Source organism: Chionomys nivalis, chromosome 18 (assembly GCF_950005125.1).
Source record: "Chionomys nivalis chromosome 18, mChiNiv1.1, whole genome shotgun sequence".
Lineage (NCBI taxonomy): Eukaryota > Metazoa > Chordata > Mammalia > Rodentia > Cricetidae > Chionomys > Chionomys nivalis.
This window is the reverse complement of record NC_080103.1, coordinates 11,855,801-11,871,651: the sequence shown is the minus strand read 5'-3', so window position 1 is coordinate 11,871,651 and position 15,851 is coordinate 11,855,801. Positions and strand designations below refer to the sequence as shown.

General features: G+C 48.4%; 2 protein-coding genes across 4 annotated transcripts in view; both read left to right on the top strand.

Moving 5' to 3' along the window:
- The window catches only part of LOC130889602 (uncharacterized), a 74,393-nt gene extending 72,824 nt beyond the window's left edge, over positions 1 to 1,569 (top strand). For all 3 annotated transcript variants that reach the window (XM_057793449.1, XM_057793450.1, XM_057793451.1), the window contains one exon: positions 1,351 to 1,569. In XM_057793449.1, coding sequence (XP_057649432.1) covers positions 1,351 to 1,569 — 219 coding nt within the window. The remainder of the gene's footprint in view (positions 1 to 1,350) is intronic.
- Positions 1,538 to 14,934, top strand: Bcl9 (BCL9 transcription coactivator). Its single transcript, XM_057793452.1, has 7 exons — positions 1,538 to 1,663; positions 2,541 to 2,857; positions 4,678 to 4,864; positions 5,672 to 5,771; positions 8,010 to 10,271; positions 11,259 to 11,520; positions 12,620 to 14,934. The coding sequence occupies exons 1-7, from the start codon at positions 1,611 to 1,613 to the stop codon at positions 13,735 to 13,737; spliced, it is 4,299 nt and encodes a 1,432-aa protein (XP_057649435.1). The 5' UTR covers positions 1,538 to 1,610; the 3' UTR covers positions 13,738 to 14,934.
- Positions 14,935 to 15,851: the final 917 nt, after the last annotated feature.

Here is a 15,851-nt window from a genome sequence, read left to right as displayed (position 1 = left end):
TGCTCTTCCAAAGGTCCTGAGTTCAATTCCCGGCAACCACATGGTGGCTCACAACCATCTGTAAAGAGGTCTGGTGCCCTCTTCTGGCCTGCAGAAATGCACACAGACAGAATATTGTATACATAATAAATAAATAAATTAAAAAAAAAAGATGTCGTTCTGTGTACTCAAAACCTCCCTAATTCCCTTCCTGACCCAGGTGAAATAGGGACTATTGGAAATGCCTAGTTGAAGGAATTTTGTGCTGACAGTTATCATACCAGTTACCATACCACTACGATTTAACCATAACTAAGGAGCCTCCTGGTTTTAGTCAAGACTTTGAGACTCTCAAAATACGTGTGAGCTTTAACACACGATCTGTTTCTAGCTCCTTTTAATTTTGTGGCCACTGATCCTTCACCAGACATTCCCTTCCTTCAGCCCCATACGTGGTCAGCCAGAGAGCAGCAGGTGGAGGAGAGGGAAGAGCGGGTGGTGGTGGTTCCAGGAAGATGCTCGTGGAACCTCCTGGGAGGGACCCGTGATGGAGAGTATATACCATGGGTCCCTAGCCCGCTGTCTGGGCTTCCCTAAATAAAGGACTTTTTAGTTTGTTCCGTAGCTAGGTTTGGGAATATTTATTGACCTTTATGCTTCAAATTACCCTTGCAAATTGGCTCAAAAAATACCTTAGCCTTCAAAGATACTCTTTTACCTTCAAAACTGTGGCTCATTGCCGTGCTTCCCATGTCCCTGTCATTAAGGTGAGAACACAGGCACAAAATCTGCATAATTTAATAGAAGAATCATGGAAATTGGGGACAGAACTGATCGTATTGGTATTAGCTTAGTGTTTGTTTGCAGGAGTGTCTCCTTCGGTGCCCCTTCACCCTCAAGCCCACAGAGTAAACGCATCGATAATTTGCTGCATGGTTTGAAATTGGGGTGGGCTTGTTATATGTCTCTGCGATTGTTTGCCATCACAGCCCAAACACCAGAGATCAGTACCCTCTGATTTGAAAGCATTATTTCAAAGCATACCTTAGAGGGAGACAACCCAAACCCATTGAGACTTTTGTATTCAGAAATAAACACAAGGCAGAATAAATGGCTAAACATGAAATGCTTTTCTCTCCTTCACATAGAGACTGCTTGAATGGGAGGCCTGTGTGCTCATCAGAAATCCTTATTTTTCTTCAGTTGCTCGATTGCCAGAGCTAGTGGCTATGACATGGCTGTCATCCTTCCCCTTTATCCCGTGGGAGCTGAAACATGGCCCAGATGTCTCTTGTTGTGCTGATCCTGTTGGAAGGTGTTTTTTATCTTTGTTTTCATTCTTACCTTCCCCTTTATGTCCTTTTCCTGTAGTGGGCCCTGGAGATGCGAGATTTTCCTTCGGCAGCAGGAGGCACACACTCAGAGAATGCTGGAACTTCAAGGGGGAAGGACCCACTTCCACAGCAGAGAAAAACGAAGAGGAAAAAGGCGAGCTGGCAGCCAGCACTAAGGGACGTACCAAACAAGCAGTGGGCAACTGCCTCTGCCCCCAGCAGCTACTTCTGCTGCAGCCCGAGAGGAACTCGGTGAGCCCATCCCAGTTAGTGACCGAAAGCTCAGGATTTCAATCAATGCATTCCAGTAACCCTAAAGTGAGGAGCTCTCCGTCAGGAAACACACAGAGGTAAGGGCCCGGGCCTCACTGCCACCCCTCAGGGATGGCACGTGTACACCACACACACTGGTGGATCAGTGTGTAGAGTTAGAGGCAGAATAGTCCCAAGTGGGAAAGAAAGAGGAAACAATGGAACAGTAACAGCTGGTAGCCAAACCTGATGCTACAATTTTTCTGGGTTATTCTCTCAGCCACCATTCCCGTGCCTCCCACCTTCCCCCTTTCCCCACCCCTTGCAAAGCACAAACAGAAGGACCTTAAAGACCAACCAGTACCATCTGCGGAAACGGAGGCATAGATTGGTGAGGTCCTAGAGCTAAAACACCGCCTGGAGGCTTTGCCGTGTTTCTCAGTACTCAGACTGTAAAGAATGTCTTTCCTGGGGGTGGGCTCGCCCTGCTTTGGTGCTGTGCTGCTGCTGGGAAGGGTGCTGGAGGATTTCCCTAACTTGACCGCACTAGTGGGTTCCTTCTGCCCTTGGGCCCGCTTGCTTGTTCTAGGCTTTTGGTACAGCTGTTCCTTGTCATCAGCCTGGGGGTGGTAGTATTTTGATCTTAACGATTTCTGTTTGTTTACTCTGAGCTAGTCTTAGCGTGAGAGTCACTTTCCTATGTACATAGAAACGGTTGTCCTTTATTGACAGAAACCCTAGAGATAGGTCCCCATGTGACTAGTGTTCCTGGACTCTGGAGGCCATTCTGTTTGATCCTCCTCTCTGCTGATAGCTCCAAGATGGGGGCCAGGGTGGCAGGGACCAGAATGTGGGCAAGGTGCAGTGTGGGGTGGGTTATTTCGCATGTAGGGTCTCCTTAATTCATTATAGAAACACTAATTTGTACTGACCGTATGTGGTATCTGATCTCTCTCTGTTATTTGTTTCTTTTAGTAGCCCTAAGTCAAAGCAGGAGGTGATGGTCCGTCCCCCTACCGTGATGTCCCCATCTGGAAACCCCCAGCTGGATTCCAAATTCTCCAATCAGGGTAAACCGGGGGGCTCAGCCAGCCAATCCCAGCCATCCCCCTGTGACTCCAAGAGTGGGGGCCATACCCCTAAAGCACTCCCTGGCCCAGGTGGGAGCATGGGGCTGAAGAATGGGGCTGGAAATGGTGCCAAGGGCAAGGGGAAAAGGGAGCGAAGTATTTCCGCCGACTCCTTTGATCAGAGAGATCCTGGGACTCCAAACGATGACTCTGACATTAAAGGTATGTCTATAAGCTCTTTGAGACTCAGAGGGAAGTTGGTGTTCCCTGGGGAAGGCTTCCGACATTTACTAGCGGCCAGAGGCTGCTGTCACTAAAGTGGGAGAGTTGGTGGCAGATTCAGGAACTGTCGCAGCTGAGGAGAGACCATTGCTTTTCATTTTTCTCTTCATTAAAAGAGAGGCTAGAACACCTTGTTGAGGAGCTCTTGCTCTTGGATGTGCATGTGGTTTGAGCAGATGTTTTACCGGCCTATGTTCAGGAGCATATTTCTGGCCTGTGCACTGTTGTCCTTCGGTCAAACCAGTAGCTGCCGTTCAGTCTGTGGCCCACGCTGAAGCAAGTTCTCTGGCATTCCCTCCTCTTGGAGAAATCCTCCACGGCTTGGGTTTTGTGCTTGCTGGTTGCCACTTTGCCAGACTCCTAGACACAAGGGGAAGCCTTAATGGCCCTGGCACTAGTCCAGAGCTGTCAAGGCTGATTTCAGTGTGGCAGGAATGAGGTGGCTACCAGATGTGGTAGAAGTTTGGCAGGCACTACAGTGTAATGAGCCAAGAAACGGTATTGGTGTGGGACTTAAGGCTTTTTTCTTCCTACAGGAAAACTTAAAAGAAAAAAAAAGATCTTAGGAGTAGGCCAGAATGTGAAGTTACAATTTAACAAGTGAAAGTGAGATTTCCCCAGCCCAAAGTCAAAGGGAAAAGCTGAGTAATTACTCCCTGCCGCCTTCCCTTCCTTCTTCCCCTTCCTGAAGTGTTCTTGGGAATCCTGTTACAAACCCCAGCACTCTCTTGGGGGTGCAGTCAGCAAGACAAATAGTTGTCATCTTTAAGAGTTTGAGTGCAACTAGAAACCAATCATTAGACCACCAGTATAAAATATGATCAATGCCAAAATACTAGAAGGGGGCTATGAGTTCGATTAACAGGGGCATCCTGTCATGTCTGAGAAGTTTCCGGAAGGTTGCCAGGGAGGAGGGACAGTCATGTTAATATGTGCATTACAGACATACGCTAATATGTATACTGCAGACATATGATAACATGTGCACTACAGACATGTGCTAGTATGTGTGCTAAACACATGCTGATATGTGCACTACAGACGTGCTAATATGTATACTACAGATGTGCTAATATTTGTATTATAGACATGTGCACTACAGACATGTGTTAATGTTTACTGCAGACATGTTAATATATACACTATAAACATGCTAATATGTACACTGTAGACATATATCTACTGCAGACATATGTTAATATGTACAATAAAAACATGCTAATATGTGTACTGTAGACGTGTGTACTGTAGACATGCTAATATGGGCACTGTAGACATGTGCTAATATGTGCACTACAGATATATGCTAATATTTATACTACAGACATATGCTAATATGGGCACTATAGACATGTATATGTACTACAGATGTGCTAATATATGTACTACAGACATGTGCTAACTTGTGTACTACAGACATGTGCTCTAGACATGCTAATATGTGCACTGTAGACATGTGCTTACATGCGCACTATAGACATGCTAATATGTGCACTGTAGACATGCTAATATATGTACTACAGACATGTGCTAACGTGTTAATGTGTGCACTACAGACAGAAGAGAGGATGGGAGGAGTGCTATAGAGTGAGTCATTTAGGGGAAAATATTGGAGATATATGAATAGAGATGTTTCCACTTAGCAAGGAACTTGTTCTTGAAGTTTTCAAGCTGGATTTGTGTGCGATTCTGTAATTACTGGTGGGAAGGCTGGGGCAGGCAGTTTGTTCTCTATGACAGCGAGTCTTTCATTCTTTTAGAATGTAATTCTGCAGACCACATCAAGTCCCAGGACTCCCAGCACACACCACACTCCATGACCCCATCAACTGCTACAGCCCCCAGGTCTTCCACTCCTCATGGCCAAACTACTGCCCCAGAACCCATTCCTGCTCAGAAGACTCCAGCCAAAGTGGTGTATGTGTTTTCTACTGAGATGGCAAATAAGTAAGTTGGTGGCTGTGTCTTAGTGTAGAGCACGCCTTGTGTGTTGTGGAACCAGAGCTCCTATTCTGCCCTGGGCAGGGGTAGCTGCGGACAGTGCTCCGTTGGCTGTGTTGGGAGAGAGAGAGAGAGAGAGAGAGAGAGAGAGAGAGAGAGGGAGTGAGGATATGTGAAACACGGGTAGTGTACAGTATGCACTTTTCTGTGATTTGTGTGTTCTTTTTTTTGTTTTTTTAAATACCACAAACAGTACATGTCTATACTAGAATAATGAGAAAATATAAGGAAACAATCTCTGGATTCACCAAAAGTAGCTACTGTGCACAGTTTGTCATGTGCTTCAGGTGGTTGGATGAAGCAGTGAAGTGTTTACTTATCAGGAATACCTACACTTCACCCCTCCTCTCACAAGGCACAGGGTGGATTTCACAGTTCTGCTATCTCTAGATGTGTGGAATTCCATGTTTGCCCTTCCTAGCTGCTGTTTGAATGAGGGTTTTCTGTAAAACGCCTAACTGGATTGGATTGAATTGAAGATTTTTAGTGTGTTGTTGTTGCTGTTTTTCAATGCCTCTGCGGGAATTGGCTTGTAGTCATCTTCTGACTTCAGACATTTGATGGGAAATGATAAGCATAAATAATGAAGTGTGGGGTTTTTTTTTTTTTTTTGATGTCTTCTTGTTCACCATTCCTAGTGGTTCTGTATACCTCATCCAGAACCTCGGAAGCCCAGTCCAGGGTGGGCACATCTAGAACCACAACTCACAAAACAGAAGCAAGTGCTAGTGCATTGTCTCTGTGTCTTTGCAGGGCTGCAGAGGCTGTACTGAAGGGCCAGGTGGAAACGATTGTCTCTTTTCATATCCAGAACATCTCCAACAGCAAGACAGAGAGAAGCACAGCCCCCCTGGTATGTTGTTTAGAACTGGAATAATGGCATCAAGGTTCTGCAATGCCTGAGAAGGGGATAAATTAAATTGCTGGCACAAGCAGCATCCAGGGTATTTAACTGTAGGCTCTTAGGCTTATCTTATCACATGGTCAGAAGTGACAACTCAACCTAGTGACACCATAATTGGAGTCTGGTGACTCTCCAGATGATTCTTATTTGTTCCAGATCGAGACCCATTGAGTGCTTTTTTAAAAATTTATTTTATTATTTTGTGTGTATGAGTGTTTTGCCTACATGTATATCTGTGTGCCACATACCTGCCTGGTACCCGAGGAGGTGGAGAACCTCCATGTGGATGCTGGGAATCAAGTCCAGGTTCTTTCCAAGAACAACAAGTACTCTTAACCAGTGAGCCAAGTGCTTTTTAATAATCTTGATATTTTCAAAATTATAGTTAAGTCTGTTCCTTACCTAGACCTTAAGTACCCAGTATAAACTACACTAGAGAAAAAGTGTGCAGTGTTTCTTGTAACCATATAGATTTCCATGTGGAATCAAAACCATTTGTTGTGAAGAGGCACTGTACCAGATCCTGGGATCAGATTTAAAGTCCTAGACACAGTTTCTGCTTTCAAAGAGCATAAAGTCCAATCCTGAGATGAGTCTTAGACAAGAAAAAAAGTTGAATGACAACAAGCAATCAGTTGTAATTCAAGATAAAATAGGTGGCTTCTTTCCTAGTGTATTTATCAAATAGGCTCCATCTCCAGGGTCCAGCAGCACTTGGGCTTTCCTAAGGTCAGACAAGGTGCTTCACACTCCCCAACCCCTCTACTACTCAGTGGTGGAGGACAGGTACAAACCCCTGGCCCTGGAGTGCACGGGGCATAGTCACGCAGTAGTCTTAATGACAGTTCCTAATACAGCTGTCTGCTCCACTTTATCTGGGACTAAAATGACTTTGGAACAAGAGTTGAGGAGGGAATCGGTAAAGACTCAGTGGTCTCCTCTCCACTTCTTTTTTTTTTTTTTTTCTTGGTTTTTTGAGACAGGGTTTCTCTGTAGCTTTGGAGCCTGTCCTGGAACTAGCTCTTGTAGACCAGGCTGGTCTCGAACTCACAGAGATCCGCCTGCCTCTGCCTCCCAAGTGCTGGGATTAAAGGCGTGCGCCACCACCGCCCGGCCTCCTCTCCACTTCTTTATGACATCAGTACCCACCTGTAGCAAACTCATCAAAACAGGCAGCAAAGCAAACCTGAAATAGCAACTAAGCAAAGGTGTCCTCCACAGACATGGAATGCGCTTTTGATCATTCAGAGACATACATATTCATATCCATAGACACTTGTAAATATACATTTATGTTTGAAACATAAACTGTTCATATGTATAGATATACATGAAGATTCATGTATACATTTACACACAGGCAAACAGTCCAACTGAGAGCAAAACGGCATCTTCCAAATACAGTGTCCATGTTGTCGGTGAGCTCGCGTCTGTCTGGATGTAGTGTAGCAGTGGTCCTTAATAAATGATAAGCAGTCATCCAGCCTGTTAAATGGAACAGCTTTGTTGATTGGAAAAAACAGATCCAGAGACACTGTGCGCTAGATAGTCTCAGGTTTCTCTATAGACACTTCCTGCCTGCAGATTATCTTACTATGCCAATATACAAACTCCTATCAAATATGGAATCAGTGATCACAAACTGAAAACAGAAACCAGAGACACCAGGTCCATGGAAACTCAAGGAGGAAGTAAGCTGGTAGTCACTCAACAGAGGAGGCCTTGACATGGAGCAGCCTTCCCGACTGCAAAACCACAAGTGACTTTTAGTTTCTCTTTCAGTTAGAAATATCAGACCTTTGGATTGATAGTGAGAAGTCTGTATGACCAGGGAAAAAGGAAAAGATGTTGGGTATAACCGCCCATATACCAAAAACCAAATCTTTCCCTAAGTCAGAAGCATTGCAGACACCTCAGAATAGATGCTCAGAGCCTGGCACATGCATGAAGTTATTGAAACTTAATTTTCGGGAAGAGAAAGAGAGTTCTGCTATTTAGTATCAGGTTTAAGAAGGGGGGGGGGTTAAAAAATAAACATGTTTCATGTCCAAAAATTGGTTATCCATGAAAGACAGTATCAATATGGATTTATGTTACTGGGACACAACTTTTATATATCTTATTTCTTTAATTGCCCTTCTGCTCAGTTCACCATTATGTAATACAAAGCATCTTATTTGTCTTCAGAACACACAGATACCCGCCCTTCGGAATGATCCAAAACCTCTGCCACAGCAGCCGCCAGCTCCCACCAACCAGGACCAGAACTCTTCGCAGAGTGCCAGACTGCAGCCAACTCCGCCCATTCAGGCACCAGCACCCAAGCCTGCTGCAGCTCCGCGCCCCCTGGACCGGGACAGTCCTGGGGTAGAAAATAAACTGATTCCTTCTGTGGGCAGTCCTGCCAGCTCCACTCCACTGCCCCCAGATGGTACTGGGCCAAACTCGACACCCAACAATCGAGCAGTGACCCCTGTCTCCCAGGGGAGCAATAGCTCTTCAGCAGATCCCAAAGCCCCCCCACCTCCACCAGTGTCCAGTGGCGAGCCCCCAACGCTGGGCGAGAACCCTGACGGCCTGTCTCAGGAGCAGCTGGAGCACCGGGAACGCTCCTTACAGACTCTGAGAGATATCCAGCGCATGCTCTTCCCCGATGAGAAAGAGTTCACAGCAGGACAAACAGGGGGTCCCCAGCCAAACACTGGGGTTTTAGATGGACCTCAGAAAAAACCAGAAGGGCCAATACAGGCCATGATGTCTCAATCCCAAAGCCTAGGTAAGGGACCTGGGCCCCGGACAGATGTGGGAGCTCCATTTGTCCCTCAGGGACACAGAGATGTGCCCTTTTCTCCGGATGAAATGGTCCCACCCTCTGTGAACTCCCAGCCTGGGCCCATCGGACCCGACCACCTGGACCATATGACTCCTGAGCAGATAGCGTGGCTGAAGCTGCAGCAGGAGTTTTACGAAGAGAAGAGGAGGAAGCAGGAGCAGGTGGTTGTCCAGCAGTGCTCACTCCAGGACATGATGGTCCATCAGCATGGGCCCCGAGGAGTGGTCCGAGGGCCTCCCCCTCCATACCAGATGGCCCCGAGTGAAGGCTGGGCACCTGGGGCAGAGCCATTTCCTGATGGGATCAACATTTCACATTCTCTACCCCCAAGGGGCATGGCTCCCCACCCCAACATGCCAGGGAGCCAGATGCGCCTTCCTGGGTTTGCAGGAATGATAAATTCTGAGATGGAGGGACCGAATGTGCCCAACCCGGCATCCAGACCAGGTCTTACTGGAGTCAGTTGGCCAGATGATGTGCCAAAAATCCCAGACGGTCGAAGTTTTCCTCCTGCCCAGGGTGTCTTCAGTGGTCCTGGCCGAGGAGAGCGGTTCCCAAACCCCCAAGGCTTGTCTGAAGAGATGTTTCAACAGCAGCTGGCGGAGAAGCAGCTGGCTCTCCCCCCAGGGATGAGCATGGAGGGCGTCAGGCCCGGCATGGAAATGAATAGGATGATTCCAGGTTCCCAGCGCCACATGGAGCCGGGAAGTAACCCCATTTTCCCTCGAATACCAGTTGAGGGTCCTCTGAGCCCTTCCCGGGGTGACTTTCCCAAAGGAATGCCTCCACAGATAGGCCCTGGTCGGGAACTTGAGTTTGGGATGGTTCCTGGTGGGATGAAGGGGGATGTCAGTCTAAACGTCAACATGGGATCCAGCTCTCAGATGATACCTCAGAAGATGAGAGAGGCTGGGGCAGGCCCTGAGGATATGATGAAATTACGCCCCGGTAGCTCAGACATGCTGCCTGCCCAGCAGAAAATGGTGCCCCTGCCATTTGGTGAGCACCCTCAGCAGGAGTATGGTGTGGGTCCCAGGCCGTTCCTTCCCATGTCTCAGGGTCCAGGCAGCAACAGTGGCTTGCGGAATCTCAGAGAACCAATTGGGCCCGACCAAAGGACTAACAGCCGGCTCAGTCATATGCCACCACTACCTCTCAACCCTTCCAGTAACCCCACTAGCCTCAACACAGCTCCTCCAGTTCAGCGTGGCCTGGGGCGGAAGCCTTTGGATATATCTGTGGCAGGCAGCCAGGTGCATTCCCCAGGCATTAACCCCCTGAAGTCTCCTACAATGCACCAAGTCCAGTCTCCGATGCTGGGCTCGCCCTCGGGGAACCTCAAGTCCCCTCAGACTCCATCACAGCTGGCAGGCATGCTGGCAGGCCCAGCTGCTGCTGCTTCCATTAAGTCCCCTCCCGTCTTGGGGTCTGCTGCTGCTTCGCCTGTTCACCTCAAGTCTCCATCACTTCCTGCCCCATCGCCTGGATGGACCTCCTCTCCCAAACCTCCCCTCCAGAGTCCTGGGATCCCTCCAAACCACAAAACGCCCCTCACCATGGCCTCCCCAGCCATGCTGGGAAGTGTAGAGTCAGGTGAGTGTGCTTACATCCTCACTGTTGTAGCTGAAGGTTGCTAGAATTGATGTTTTAAGAAAACTCAGGTCTTGATGGTATAGTCAAAGATAGTGGCCTTTGTCAAAATTTGTTGCAAGGTGCATGATGGTCAATAATTCCTGGCAGAGAGTGTAGTTAGTTCCTGAGTAATTTACATTTGCACATGAATACATAATGACGAAATAGAATGTCAGCAGTGGTTAAATGTGGTTTCCTAAAATACTGGAACCACTCATTTCAGGGCTTACTGTCCAGTCAAAAGAATGAATAGAAGCCCACCAGGGTGAGGGGCCTGCGCTAAGACCTAGGAGGATCCTCCTTGGTGGACTGCTGTAGTCACTGTCAGCTGCAGTTTGCTAGTGTTGTCTTCCTAGGAGAGGCTCTGGCTGATGATGATATTTTCCTGAATGGGACCGAGGTGGTCAGTGAAGTAGCCCTGGGGTGTTAACTACTAGGTTGGTGCCGTCTCCACTTGAAACACTAGAATCAGAATGAGGCAGGCGATTTGCCCTAGCAGAGCTAAAATATCTCTCTGTGGGGTAGCAGTTCACTAGCGCAGTGGGCTGGAGCAGCCAGCCACCTCAGACATGTTTGTCGTAGAAATTAACCAGGAGTTTGTGCAGAGAGCTGGGGTTAGTACCTGAGGGTAGAGGACCAGCCTCTCCTCGGCTTGTAAGTACCTGAGTCACGATTGGCAGGGAAAGAGATCCACTTCTTTCACACCAGTCGTCAAGTGTTGTCTGTAAGCTGTGTTCTCCCCAAGCTTAACTAATATTTCTAGCACATTCCTGGTGTGTTTGTCTTCACATCTGCTGATCTGTCACCTCTACGTCACACTGTGGTGTCTCTCTGCACAGAGCCTGACTGGAAGACTGAGATCCCTGCCCTGTTCACCTGTCTTGTTCTCAGCCTCTCTGGGCCATAGTCACAGCACCCAGCACCGTTCAGGAAGCGTCTAACCCACGCCTACTTTTGCTTTGTTCTGTTAGGTGGCCCCCCCCCCTCCTACAGCCAGCCAGCCTGCCTCTGTGAACATCCCAGGAAGTCTTCCTTCTAGCACACCTTACACCATGCCTCCAGAGCCAACCCTTTCCCAGAACCCACTCTCAATTATGATGTCGCGAATGTCCAAGTTTGCAATGCCCAGTTCTACCCCGTTATACCACGATGCCATCAAGACTGTGGCCAGCTCGGATGACGACTCCCCTCCAGCTCGTTCGCCCAACTTGCCGTCAATGAATAATATGCCAGGTAAGACAGGCCGGAACTGGTCCCGGATAAAGCAGCAGCTTTGTAAACACCCACATAGATGGAAGTTGAATAAATTGAAGAATGCACTCTCTGAATTTCTGTAAACTGAAGTGTCTTGCCTAGCTGACGCTGAGTCAGCGTGGTTCTGAGCTGGTGAGAAGGAAAGCAGCCGGTGTGGTCTGTTCGGTAGTGGTGATCTGATCTTGTGTGGGGGTGCCTTTTGGGTTGGGCTCTCCTAGAGCCTCTTTTTAACATACTGACTGCACTGTCTTTTATTTCTGAGTTTCCGGGCTGCTCTTCTGGGTGGGCAGCTTCTGAGCCCAGGTCCTGCCTCGCATCCTGTACTCTTTCCTCCTGTGCTCACTCCTGTCAGCCCTAGTACCAGGGAGTGACCTGGAGTGGTGATGATCAGCAGGGTGGCTTCTCAGCCATGGGTATCTGGTTCCAATTCCATCCTGATTGTTAGGCAGTGATCCTAACTAACCGGGTTAGGACATGCTCTGTGACTGTCACAAGCAGCAGCACTATTGGTTTTAATTCCTAGAGAACAAATACTTACATATCCCTGAGTCAGCTGCAGTGTTCCTTGGCCATAAGTCACTGTTTCTTTAATGGTTTATAACCTGGGGCTTTAATGCCCTCTTTATGGCAATACAGAATAATACCAAATTCCAATTGAGAAAAAAGACCTGCTTGGTTTCCTTCCTGATATTTGTGCTACTTGAACTTAGAGACTAATGGATCCTGTCTCCAGAGCAGGCTGCACGTGAGCCCCCCAGACAGATTGTTTTCTCCTGTATGAACTGTCTCCAATGAAGAAGACCATGCTCATTTGAAAGTTGACTTAGACTTTTCAGAGAGAATGTCTTCGGTGCTGTGTTTAGTCATACAGTTAAAGGCTCGATCCTGTGTTGTCTGTTTCCCAGTGCTGCTGGTCTGTGTGCCTCCAAGTGTGTTACAACTTTTGGTGACAGGGATTATGGATTTTCCCAGCACAATGAACATATCACATAATAATTTTTTTGTTAATGTGATTTGTTAGAATTTTTGTGAGTTGCTTTTAGTTGAGTTGATTCCTTTGATATCTTTATTTTTCTAGGAATGGGCATTAATACACAGAATCCTCGAATTTCAGGTCCAAACCCTGTGGTTCCGATGCCAACCCTCAGCCCGATGGGAATGACCCAGCCACTTTCTCACTCCAATCAGATGCCCTCTCCTAATGCTATGGGACCCAGCATACCTCCTCATGGGGTCCCAATGGGGCCTGGCTTGATGTCACACAATCCTATCATGGGACATGGATCCCAGGAGCCTCCAATGGTACCTCAAGGACGCATGGGCTTCCCCCAGGGCTTCCCTCCAGTACAGTCTCCTCCTCAGCAGGTTCCATTCCCTCACAATGGCCCCACTGGGGGACAAGGCAACTTCCCAGGAGGAATAGGATTCCCAGGAGAAGGCCCGCTTGGTCGCCCCAGCAACCTGCCCCAAAGTACAGCAGATGCAGCACTTTGCAAGCCTGGAGGCCCAGGGGCTCCTGACTCCTTCACTGTCCTGGGGAACAGCATGCCTTCTGTGTTTACAGACCCAGATCTGCAGGAGGTAATCCGACCTGGAGCCACCGGAATACCTGAGTTCGATCTCTCCCGCATTATCCCTTCAGAGAAGCCCAGCCAGACACTGCAGTACTTCCCTCGAGGGGAGGTCCCGGGTCGCAAACAGCCACAGGGTCCTGGACCTGGGTTTTCTCACATGCAGGGGATGATGAGCGACCAAGCCCCTAGAATGGGACTAGCATTACCTGGCATGGGAGGCCCGGGGCCAGTAGGAACTCCAGACATTCCTCTTGGCTCATCTCCATCCATGCCAGGCCACAACCCAATGAGACCACCAGCCTTTCTCCAGCAAGGCATGATGGGACCTCATCACCGGATGATGTCACCAGCACAATCCACAATGCCCGGCCAAGCCACCCTGATGACCAATCCAGCTGCTGCTGTGGGCATGATTCCCGGCAAGGATCGGGGGCCTGCTGGGCTCTATACCCACCCAGGGCCTGTGGGCTCTCCAGGCGTGATGATGTCCATGCAGGGCATGATGGGACCCCAACAGAACATCATGATCCCGCCGCAGATGAGGCCCCGGGGCATGGCTGCTGATGTGGGCATGGGTGGATTTAGCCAAGGACCTGGCAACCCAGGAAACATGATGTTTTAAGCTGCTACACTTGGATGTGCCCGTCCTTGTCGAGATTCCAGCCTGTGAGCTGCCTGATGGAGTTCCAGGAGTCCTCACTGTTGGCCACGCAATAGAAGAGCGACCGGGGGCTGCTTTGGGGGAAGAGGGAACCAAGAATGTATGGATTTACCGGAAAACAAATTATTCATTTAACCAACAGGTGTGTTTTTTTTAAGATTTATTTTTTAAAAATTATTTTTGTGGACTTGGGAATCCCGTGATGGCACCTCCTTTGGGGAATCGTAGCCGTGCTTTGAGAGTCGCCATCAGTCATGTGTTGCACCATTCTTGCGTGTTTACGTCCTTTGGACTGGCTTCTCCCAGGATTCTTTTCTGTTTTGACTTTTGATTTGGGCTTTATTTTGTGTGTGTGCGCGTGCGTGCGTGTGTGTGTGCGTGTGTGTACTGTACTATATTGTAAAAGGGATTTTAGCAGAGACTTTAGTCTTTGGGGCAAGAGGAGAACAGGAGTGCTGGGTTGTTTACTTTAGATGGAGAATCCATCTTCAGACCTTGGACTATTTTCTTTCAACTCCAGTGTATAGAAAAACCAAACTACGACCTCAGAGCAGAGTATTAATGAAAAGCACAAAAGAAGGAGCTAAGTTCAGCAGGGGTGGGGGGAGGGGGGAAATTTTCTTTTTAAAAATACTGACACTTGGGACATTTGTTTTCCAGTCCCCTGCGCTCCAGCGCAGCCTGTCTCTCCCGGTGTACAAACCCACCTCACGGTTCTCTCCCCTCCTCTCTTCCTCCAGTTCCTTGGTTAAGTGTGTTTCCTTCCCTGTGACCCCGCTGGTGACCCTCAGCTTCCCCCTCTCCACTTCCCCTCGGCAGCTGCAATACCCGGGTTCTCTGGAGGACACTCTAGGGAGGCCTGGCCTCTGCCTCCCCTGCCCTCTGGCCCCTCCCTTCCCGGCTGTGCTCTTCCTTACCACCTTGTTTCTTGTTCTCCTTTTCTTAGGAATTCCCAAGTGAATTTTATTAATGTGGGAATGGAACCAATGCTAAAAGCTGTCCAGGATTTTGTTTTTGTTTTGAATTTTGTGTTCCTTCCCCTTCCTCCCTGTTCCCATGCGTGAAACGTTCTGTGTAATCTTCATTAAATTTGGTACAAAACCACTTGCCAGAGCTGTGGTGTCAGAAAATAAATATATTGTTTCTTACAAAACTGAACCGCTTTGTCGTGCCTTTGGATTCTTGTTCCCTTGGTGTCAGGTCTGATGCATTGGTTGCCCTGTGACTGGATCCTCATATTGGAGTTAGCCTCGTAGGGATGGGGAAAGAGGAAGGGGCACACCTGGCTGTCAAAGACCACTCCTAGGAAATCCAGTCAGAGCAGAAAAGCAACCCTGACCTCACAGCTGACCTTTCCCACGAGAGCAAGAACTGGCCCTTGCTAGGCTCCTGGATGAGAGCCAGCAAAATGGTGTAGATCAATTAGGAAGGCCAAGTTATATCTTTTGTTGTTTAAATAAGTTTTAAGCCCTGCCCCCAGATCTTCCTGGGGTAAAATACCACTGCACCTACACATCCTGTCTTTTGACTAGCCACAAGATTGTGTGGTCCCTTCTGCCCACCCTCCTCTCCAGCCTGCCCCGTCACTTCTGTACTGTACCAATCTGTACTTCCTGCCACGCGAGCCTGGCACATTGGTGTGGTGTGTATCCTGCAAGGTACACTTGGAGCTCACTCTTCTATTCCTGTACAGTGGTTTTGTTCTGGTGTGTGTATTTCTTTTGAGTTGTAAAGCACTTGGAGATCAGTGACTGGGCGTGTGCATGCATGTGTGTGCGTGCGCACACGTGCGCATGCATGCGCGTCTGTGTTCTGAGGTGAGAGAAGCTGAGCCACAAGCAGCAGGTGCAGGGCTCCCTGCAGTCAGACCTGTATAAATTAGGCTTTGCTGCTGTTTCACACTGTTGGCTGTGAATGCCGCTCTCTCTGACAAGAGTTTCTGAAGAGCTGCTTTCGTCTGCAGCTGTAGTCCGCCCGCTCACCAACACAGGAGCCCAAACAACAAAAATGGACGTGAACTTTGAGTAATCCATGCTGCCAGTCTCCTCTGTGCACTTTCCTTTGGTTTTTAAGAG

What these genes read in the sequence shown, in the direction of transcription:
- Bcl9 (XM_057793452.1), top strand. Translation starts at nt 1,611, where the DNA reads ATGCATTCCAGTAACCCTAAAGTGAGGAGCTCTCCGTCAGGAAACACA. An exon ending in AGAGAAGCACAGCCCCCCTG is followed by an intron (nt 5,772 to 8,009) that starts GTATGTTGTTTA and finishes ATTTGTCTTCAG; the next exon opens with AACACACAGATACCCGCCCT. An exon ending in AGTGTGCTTACATCCTCACT is followed by an intron (nt 10,272 to 11,258) that starts GTTGTAGCTGAA and finishes TTGTTCTGTTAG; the next exon opens with GTGGCCCCCCCCCCTCCTAC.